General features: G+C 43.9%; 1 protein-coding gene across 1 annotated transcript; it reads left to right on the plus strand.

Moving 5' to 3' along the window:
* Positions 1–4,585: 4,585 nt before the first annotated feature.
* cited4a (Cbp/p300-interacting transactivator, with Glu/Asp-rich carboxy-terminal domain, 4a) lies at positions 4,586–8,009 on the plus strand. The gene is made up of 2 exons (XM_034545475.1): positions 4,586–4,776; positions 6,994–8,009. The coding sequence occupies exon 2, from the start codon at positions 7,007–7,009 to the stop codon at positions 7,778–7,780; it is 774 nt and encodes a 257-aa protein (XP_034401366.1). The 5' UTR covers positions 4,586–4,776; positions 6,994–7,006; the 3' UTR covers positions 7,781–8,009.
* Positions 8,010–9,392: the final 1,383 nt, after the last annotated feature.

Raw genomic sequence — 9,392 nt, forward strand, 5'->3', positions numbered from 1 at the left:
GAAGGGTTGTCACATTATTACACGCGGCCATGTCTGACAGGGTTTGACAGCGTTCAGCAGCGTGGCGTAGACATGACTGATGTGTTTTCCTACAGCAACAAAGAAAGGACATTTTACATCACCTGCATTTCAGGAATTACACTTAAAAGGAAACGTTCAACATGTTCTTACCAGAAACAGCTGACTTGACTTAGCTCAGCACAAAGATGGGAAACGGGGAGGAAAACAATGTCCAAAGATGACAAAATGCACTAGTAACTTCAGGTTGCCTGGCAACTGATCTTGATAACAGATTACTAAGTGAGCTTTGGATGTGCTTGTTTGGGAGGAGCCATGCTCGCTATTTATATTATTTATATTTATTTTACATGTCCAGCCTTTTTGCTAAGCTAGGCTAACCGACTGCTGGCTTTATACTAAGCATATATATATATATATATATATATATATATATATATATATATATATATATATATATATATATATCATAATAATAATAAATAATAATAAATAATATATATATATATTTCATAATAATAATTAACAATAATAATAATATATATATATACATATATATGTATACGTGAAAGTGGTATGATTCTCCTCCTCAGTCAAGAAAGAAAATAAACGTATCTACACAAATGTCCATCTATTGTTGAGAGAGATAATTGATACCAGCCAGCTTCCAGCTAACAGCCAGTTAGCTGGGCGTAAAGACAGGAAATGGAAAGTATTTGCCAATCAGCACTACTTGTGGAGGAAATTATGTGCTGTGTATTTGTTGACTGGATGCAATGAGTATATTGGTTGAGTGAAGTCTTAATGGAAAGCCCAGGAAGTCATTGGACATGCAGGGTTACAAAATGTTGCTAATTAATGAGGGCGCATGGTGGATTTCTTTGGAGCGAGCCAGGTTAGCCGCTTCCCCTTGTTTCCAGTCTTTATCCCAGACGAAGCTAATCTCACAAATTAAAACAATTAAACTCCGCTCTGCTAAGCAGCTGCTGACCAGAGCTTCATATTTAGACTCCTCTACAGACAAGAGAGTGGAATCAATCTTCCCTTAAGCAATTAAGAAAATAAGAAGATTTTATTATGTAGTAGTTTAATCTATAACAATACATCATATTTTTTAAAAACTGATCATATGCTTTTATCTAAAATGCTACTCTGAAAAGAAACTAGTAACTGGCTGTTGAATTAATGTAGCGGGATATAAAAGGACAATAACTATTAAAAGTATAGATAAGCAAAAAAAAGGAAGGAAATACACGTAAAGTACCTCAACATTTTTACTTGAATTTAATAGTGTTTAGTAGTGAAAATGTAACCGCTGGAAATCACACAGAGAAAATCATAAATTCAAAGCAAAAAGCTTTGGCCAAATAAACAACAGCCCGACTCGAGCCCTGCTGAGAACAACTGCTCCTTGTAAATAGATGGAGGGGGCTGATGCTCGCATCAAAACACACAGCGTACTCCCAAAAGAGAATACAAAAAAACACAACACAATGGTCAAGTGAATCGGCATTAGAAAGAGGCTGGAAGTCTGGTGGACTTCAGGGGCCCAAAAATAGGACACATTCCTCTGCAGCGGAGGGTGTGTGTGTGTGTGTGTGTGTGTGTGTGTACGTGTATGTGTGTGCATGTCAACAGGAATACATACCAAGCTCCTGCTGAGGGGGTTTGACTTTCTCCACACAGGGAGGGACGCCAAAACAAAAGGACTGGCTGATGTTTGCTCGCTCCGGTGCTGGATGGAGGTGGTTTGAGTTCCACCGGGCTGCAAAGAACAAGTTGTCGTGTTTTTTTTAACATGTGCTTCAGTGCAGTGGACTGGAGCTCTTTCATTAAACCTCTACATTGTAGTTGTGGCCAATGCACATGAGGTTAAAGATAATCAATTAATTAATTACAAAATCACGGGGAGAACATTGACTTCTGTGATGTGACTGGGTATACATACTGAACGTACATGTCTACTTTATGGAGAGCTTTACCTCTAGCTTGACTAAAAAGCTTTCCCCACTTGTGTTTGGCCCGCATTCCTTATCCTACATTACCCAGAGTGCAACTCGGCCGCCAGCAGTTCGGTCGGAGATGTGTGTGTGATATGCTAGTAGCCTTGAGCTTCCAGCCTGCAGCCGAAATGAGGAGATGCAGAGATCCGTTCAGCTCACATCTTTCAAACTCCACGCCTCCAGATTTGACCCAACTGACGCTGACTCAAATGACATCACCTGAGGCAATCTTTCAGACTTCACACAGCTCCCGCTGGAGCCGCAAAAAGCTTTATACTGCCCCCCGCCCCCCCCTACACACACACACACAACACCTGGAAACACCCTTTGAAGGGTAAAACTGCTGGAGTTTCACTTTTAGAGCACTGGATAAAGTGTGGCAATGAAGTCTCGCTTCCAGTTGGTTCCAGTGGCCATCTGTGGTACTGCGACAACAAAATCCCCCTAGACCGCCATTATAACGGGCCAGCTGTGGCTGAGGAGGCTCTTCCATTAGATTGACATGCAGGGGCCAGAGATCGGACCACCAGAGTGTCCTTGGGCAAGAAACCGAACCCCAAATTGCTCCCGTCGATGCCATTGATCGGATCCTGACGAGCCAGTTGGCAGGCCCCCTGTTTGGTCGCCTCCGCCGTCAGTGTACGAATGTGTGAATGGTTAAATGTTGACATAAAGCGCTGTGAGTGGTCAGTCGGCTCATAAAGGAGACGTCTGTAAAACTGCTGACAACACACCTGCAAAGAAGGTCAATCAGTACTCTTTGAATCATGATTTTTGAAACTGTGAAGGTTTAATATGTGTCAAGCTTTCCCTTTTTGCTTATGAGTACAATTTCTTATTGGTTGGAGAAGGTCTTGTTCTTTTTTTAATTTATTTTTTTTGTTACAGTCTTGCTTTAAACCCTTGAAAATGAACAAAGCTAACAGAAATTGACACGGCAACATGTTGGTACTAATTCATCATTAAATGTTTTCTTGATTTTTGCATTTGTACATATTTGACTGACACTTGAAGCACGGATATTAGAGCAGCACCTATTATACATATAATTTGTCGAAACGTGTACAAAATATGCGTTGTATACATTCTCGAGCTTTTGGAAATTGTAATATCCGTAAAAATCCCCCCGACATAACCAGAGTTCCTTCTCAATGTGAGGGTTTCACTTTGGTTATATTTGGTGGGATTGTGACACGTCATCACATTTTTTGGCTCATGCAGTTTTGGCTCATGCAGTCTTCTAAAAAACAACATGTGTATACATGTTGTTTTTTAGAACAGGGGTTTCGCTTATTACACTTTGAGAGGAGTGAAATTGTTGCATGTATTGTGTTCACCGGCAATTCTTTCCAGTCCATTTGTTGTATTTTTATACATATATGGATGTTTTTTTAAATCACACTTCCACCCAGTGAATGTTCAATCTATTTCCCATTCACTTCAATTCACAATATGTGTGTGGAATCCTCTGCGTGTCTCTGCAGCCGACTCATACTAATAACACTCTTCCCTTAGAATATCGGCATGGAGTATCTTTGGAGAACCATAATTACAGTTTTAGGCTATACAAACACATTGGTTAAAGCTGCACTTGTCAATATTATATTTTGACAATGTATCAAATGACTAATGTGAAAGGAGTCGTTTGTAGTGACAAACTCACAGAGAATTATCACCATAACCTGCACTGTTGCACAGCTCCATGGAGGTTTTTTGGTGCTTTTTTTAGCTCATTGTTTTGGTGTTATCGGCCCCATAAGTTCCAATCATTAGCCAGCTCCGATAAACCTGGAGATGAAGCTGGATGCGTATATAAGCCGGACACTGTTAGCTGCTGGGAATCGATACTTAACTTTTTAAGGAAATTCAGCACATATATATATATATATATATATATATATATATATAGTATAAGTGCTCTTTGGTGTACACATGTTCACGTTACCAAAGGCAGATACTGTAAGGAATATGCAATACGTTGACGGCTACAGACACATGTGACTTTGCAGATATGTTTATAAACAATGTTTATGTTGACGAAAAAAACACATCTTTTATACAATTGCAACTTTGGGGTGTGCATATTCTACCACTGGTCATAATCACTCCCTTAGCAAACTTGCTGGTGCAAATGAGTGGTTAGTATATATTTATATATGTTTGGAGACACGGTGGGGTTGCAATGTAATGCCATTTTAATATGTTTTTCCGTCTATTATTGAATAAATGACAAATGATTATTTGGATCATTTAAACATTGCGGTTGTTTCACCCTCAATAGGCCTAATATGATATGCATATTGCATGACACGTTAAACCGAAGAGCTTTCACGGTGTGGATCATTTGTGGCATAAGGGGCGGTGAAGGCGGGCGTTCAGCGGACTCTCCCCCAGCCGCGACTCGGCCGCGCGGAGCTCTGCTGCTCCGGCGGATCAGCGGAGGTAGTTAGTGGATGTTTCTTTGCACAGTGATTAAGGGGGAGGACCAATGGCAACAAAGGAGACGGAGAGGACGGTGGCTCCTCCTTCTCGCTATCTCTCCCTCTCCCTCTCCCTCTCTCTCTCTCCCTCCCTCAGTGCTTTATAGATGCATATAATCCCTGAGTTGACCCAGAAAACAAACTCCTCTGACTGCCGAGACGCCGCAGAGTTTGTATCCGCCGCAGGGCTGCATGTAGCCGGAGCATCAGCTGGAGAAACGACCCCGGCAGCGACCCAACTTCTCCGCACAGGATTCGACATTAATACATCGGAGGTAGGTGTCGCGTTGCTGCGCTCACAGGTAGAGAGACGCAGCACTTTCGCCCTTTTTTTGTTTGTTTTTTTGGTTGTACGGCCCGCCCGCCTGCTTCACACACATCGCTCCTCCGGAACAGAAGCACGCCGGGTCGGCTCCGCTTCTCCGGTTTTCACGGTGTGCGGCTTTGCGTGCTCGTGCAGCGGTATCGCGGATTATATGTTCGTGGCGTTTTTTTAATTATTATTACGGCTTCCAATGTCAAATAGCCCACGCGCACGAGGATAACACACCAAAAAAAAAGAAGAAAAGAAAAGAAAGAAAGAAAAAAGAGGTTTCATGCTTGTGTAATAATGCCAGCAATGATTCTCCGACTATCTACAAAGTGGCATTTAACTGAACGCTATCTGCAAAGAGGCTGCTCGGATGGGCTTTAATGAGGGAACACAGGGGCAGGATCTTGAGGGGGATTTGAGGCTATTGGTGGGGGGAAATGTTTTTCTTTTATCGGCACTAAAAGAATTGACTGGCTACAAGCAGCCAGGGGCACCACCACAGCTCTTTAAAACAAATGTAATAATTTTTTTTGGTAAGGTGGATTTAAAAAGCCTGACATGTCTTTTTTTGGTTTTCAGACAGAAGCAGACATCCATGCCATTTGCTCAATGTGGATGTCTTTTTGAAATTATTTTTTATTTTTTTTAATGTTCAACCCATTTAGTGGACACAATAATGCCATCGATTTTAAACAAGCCAATCACGTTGACAGCACATTACAGCTTCAGCGTGAGCAGGATCTGTTTGTCAATCTGTAGGTAATCTTAATTGAAGATCTGTTGTAATGACTGTGGGAAGACAGAGGTAGTGTGTTGAGAGGGGGGGGGGGGGGGGGGGGGGGAGGTGCGTGTGGTCTGGAGGAGCATTCCTCTGCGTCCTTTTGGCTGCAAGGGTATTGCTGCCCCCTCCTCGTTGGTTGGATACCCAGCGGTAACTCACTGATGGTGTAATTTTGGGGGTTTGACTCTTTCGGTGTGACAGAGTGGTTCCAATACAGATAGAGAAACGTGGGAGGAGGGTGAGGAGTTTCAGCAGAAAGACAGCGCTGGTTCTCATAAGGACTGCGGTTTTAAAAAAAAAAGAAGGGGCCAGCGATTTTAGTGTTTAGTGCACTTCTGTAAAAACGGGTTGGACTCACACAAGAGTCAAACTGGAAGCTGAGAGATCCCACATTGTATTCTCGAGAATAGGTCAACACCTACAAAAAACCCACCAGATCCTACATTTCCTGTAATGCAACTGAATAGCATTTATTTTGTCAGACCCACCCTGCCTCCTAAGTGTTGACATATTTTTACACCTCCGGTTTGTAATGAAGACTTAAAATATAGTTTATGTTTTTCCCCCACCACACACAAAAAAAACAACCAAAAAGTCTCCAGCCCTACCAGAGACAACCTTAACTAACCATCAGGGAAGGGCTGAGCGATGCATCGAATGCATTTTTTTGGTTTTAGTACCATATGTACAGTGTCTATCCAATCTTTAGAACATGCACTAAAAGGTTAATTTGAGTAGATGAAAGCTGGCAACATTAGTGTCTGGAGTAACAACTGTCCTGTAGACGGCTAGCCGGCTATCTGGATCTCAACAGTTGCATCTATGAGAGGGACAGACTTAAAAAGGCCTTTTATGGAAGTGGATGGAAAAGTGTGCCGATTCTACTGGGTTCAGTTGCTCTCTACCTGCTGGGTAGCTAATGCTAGTTAGCTCTCTGTAAATATCAGGCTAATGCTCTGTCAAGAAGCACAAATAACAGGAGCAGATGGATTAGTTTAATTAAAGTGGATTCTCCACTTCGTTCAAGCTATTTGTATGTTTAATATGTTTTAATATGTATGGCAAAGAAAGCAACGCAGGTGCCGCAGGGCTTTATTATTCTGGCTCAACTGCCTTATACACAAAGTCCTAAAACATATGTTTAAGTCGTGTTTGAGGCTCTCTTTTGGACGTCAAAAAAGAGAAATAAAACTATTCTAACAGTGAATCTTCCCAAAGCTTGCCCAGTCCTACTCCAAGGTTATTCATTCCAGAGCCACAAAAGCACTGCTCGTGACGAGTAAACTGAACTTCACGTGTGGAGTGGTGGATTTCCCCTTTTCATGTTGGGGTATTTTAAGTTGTGACGTGTTTGTATTAAATAATCTAATTGGATTTGTTCAAATATCTGTTTTTCAGGGCGATAGAAGCCATGGCTGAACACATGATGATGCCCATGACCCACGGCTTCCGGATGGGCATGAATGGACCTCAACAGCACAACGGCCAGCCCGGCCTGCGCACTCTGCCCAACGGCCAAGTGATGCACTACGGCAGGAACCCTCAGAACAACATGGAGGCCGCCATGAGACAGCGGCAGAGCATGGTGGGACCCGGCGGGATGGCCGGCCCCTTGAACGGAGCTCCCATGGCCAACCACCACCAGATGATGTCTGGGAACATGATGTACAATGGCCAGGGTCCGCAACAGCAGCAGCAGCAACAGCACCACCATCACATGCACCCCCAGCAGCAGCAGCAGCAGCAACATCAGCAGCAGCAGCAACATCAGCAGCAGCAGCAACAACAACAACAGCAGCAGCAGGTGCAGCAGGGTGGACACCCGCAGCAGTACATCCCTGGTAACCTCACCTCCCAGCAGCTCATGGCCAGCATGCACCTGCAGAAACTCAACACTCAGTATCATGGACACCCACTGGTCTCAGCCAACGGCCACCACATGCCCAATGGCGCTCAGTACCGGGTGGGTCCGGCCCAGCTATCGGGCATGCAGCACATCGGCGGCCCTTTGGGTCAAAACGGCATGGACATGGATCTGATCGACGAGGAGGTTCTGACCTCGCTGGTGCTGGAGTTTGGGTTGGATCGGGTTCAGGAGCTGCCCGAGCTCTTCCTGGGACAGAATGAGTTTGACTTCATATCAGACTTTGTGTGCAAACAGCAGCCGAGCACGGTGAGCTGTTGAAGCGAAGCATCCGGAAGCGGGTCGGGTTTGTTTGGACTGGACGCCACCCCCCCCCCACCCCCCACCCCGCCCCGCCCACCCAAAGAATGACTGAGCGGTCACAGTAGCACAGCGGGAGGAGACAATCTCTCTGTTCAGTTTGGGTGTTTTCTGTGTATTTGACTCGTGCGCCTTCACACTGACCCGCCTGCGAGTTGATGAAGAATTGTAAAGGAGGGGGGGGGGGGGGGGAGAAAAAAAATGCAGCAAACGCACCAGGTTTCTTTTCTTTGAGCCGGTGCCAGAAAGATCTGTCGTCTTTGGCCAAATTGAGGCATCCTGATGCAGCGGGCTCTGTCTGTACCCATCTGGCCCTCAAGCACATGTGCCTGCATTGCCAGGGCTTTTGGGATCATTGTAAATGTAACAAACACAACAGGGGAAGGCCTGAAAAGACTATCCATCTGGGTCTGCTAGATTTGGTGGCATCACTTTTAATGTATTTTATCTATCTCTGATGACACCTTCAAAAAAAATGTAGCAGACATTTTACAAATTTATAAAAGCTAGTCCTCCTGAATTTGTTTATATAATGATGAAGGGATTAAGAACAGATATATATATATTTTTTTTTTCTTCTTTTTTTCTGACATACATATTTGAAGGCTGGCTCTTCAAAACTGAGTTCCCACAAAAAAAGAAGTGTACGTTTCCTCGACGGGTAAGAGAGTGAGGTCGTGCAGCATTCCTGGGTGACGGGAAGCAGATTATCTCGGATTAGTTGGGTGAATTGTGCTACATTGATTATTTAGCTTTCAGTGTCATTCACCTGACTCCGATTTTTAATCTGCGATCACTAAATGTATCACATCTGTTCCCCGCTAATTAACTGTGATTGAATCGTTGGCAAAGTAGCGCATTGCTTCGAGTGTCTGCTTCGACAAAGCATTTATCTTGAGAAAAAAAAAAAAAGAAGTCCGGGACGTCTTGTCTGCTCTAAGACATTTACACGCTCATGGCGAGCGACGTCTGGGTTACTGCTTCGTAGAACTGCATGAACTGTCGGGGAGGAAGAAACGTGTCGGGATGCAAGAACCGAGAAAAGCCAAACAAAAAAAATAATAATAATCAGAGGGTGAAGGTGTTGGTCACAGAGGTGGGCTATTATTTTTTTTTATTTTTCTAAAACAGGATTGGTTTAAAAAATAAAATAGAAAAAAAAGAGTGGGAGAGCAGAATTTGCATCTGTGTGTTGTTTGTGTACGTGTGTGTGTGTGTGTGTGTGTGTGTGTGTGTGTGTGTGTGTGTGTGTGTGTGTGTGTGTGTGTGTGTGTGTGTGTGTGTGTGTGTGTGTGTGTGTGTGTGTGTGTGTGTGTGTGTGTGTGTGTGTGTGTGTGTGTGTGTGTGTGTGTGTGTGTGTGTGTGTGTGTGTGTGTGTGTGTGTGTGTGTGTGTGTGTGTGTGTGTGTGTGTGTGTGTGTGTGTGTGTGTGTGTGTGTGTGTGTGTGTGTGTGTGTGTGTGTGTGTGTGTGTGTGTGTGTGTGTGTGTGTGTGTGTGTGGTCGGTGCAGTGAGGCATTTAAAACCCATTGAATGGCGTTCTCCTCTCTAAACACATGGCCCTGTGTGCTGGAG

The sequence above is a fragment of the Cyclopterus lumpus genome, chromosome 11 (genome assembly GCF_009769545.1).
Source record: "Cyclopterus lumpus isolate fCycLum1 chromosome 11, fCycLum1.pri, whole genome shotgun sequence".
NCBI classification, from domain to species: domain Eukaryota; kingdom Metazoa; phylum Chordata; class Actinopteri; order Perciformes; family Cyclopteridae; genus Cyclopterus; species Cyclopterus lumpus.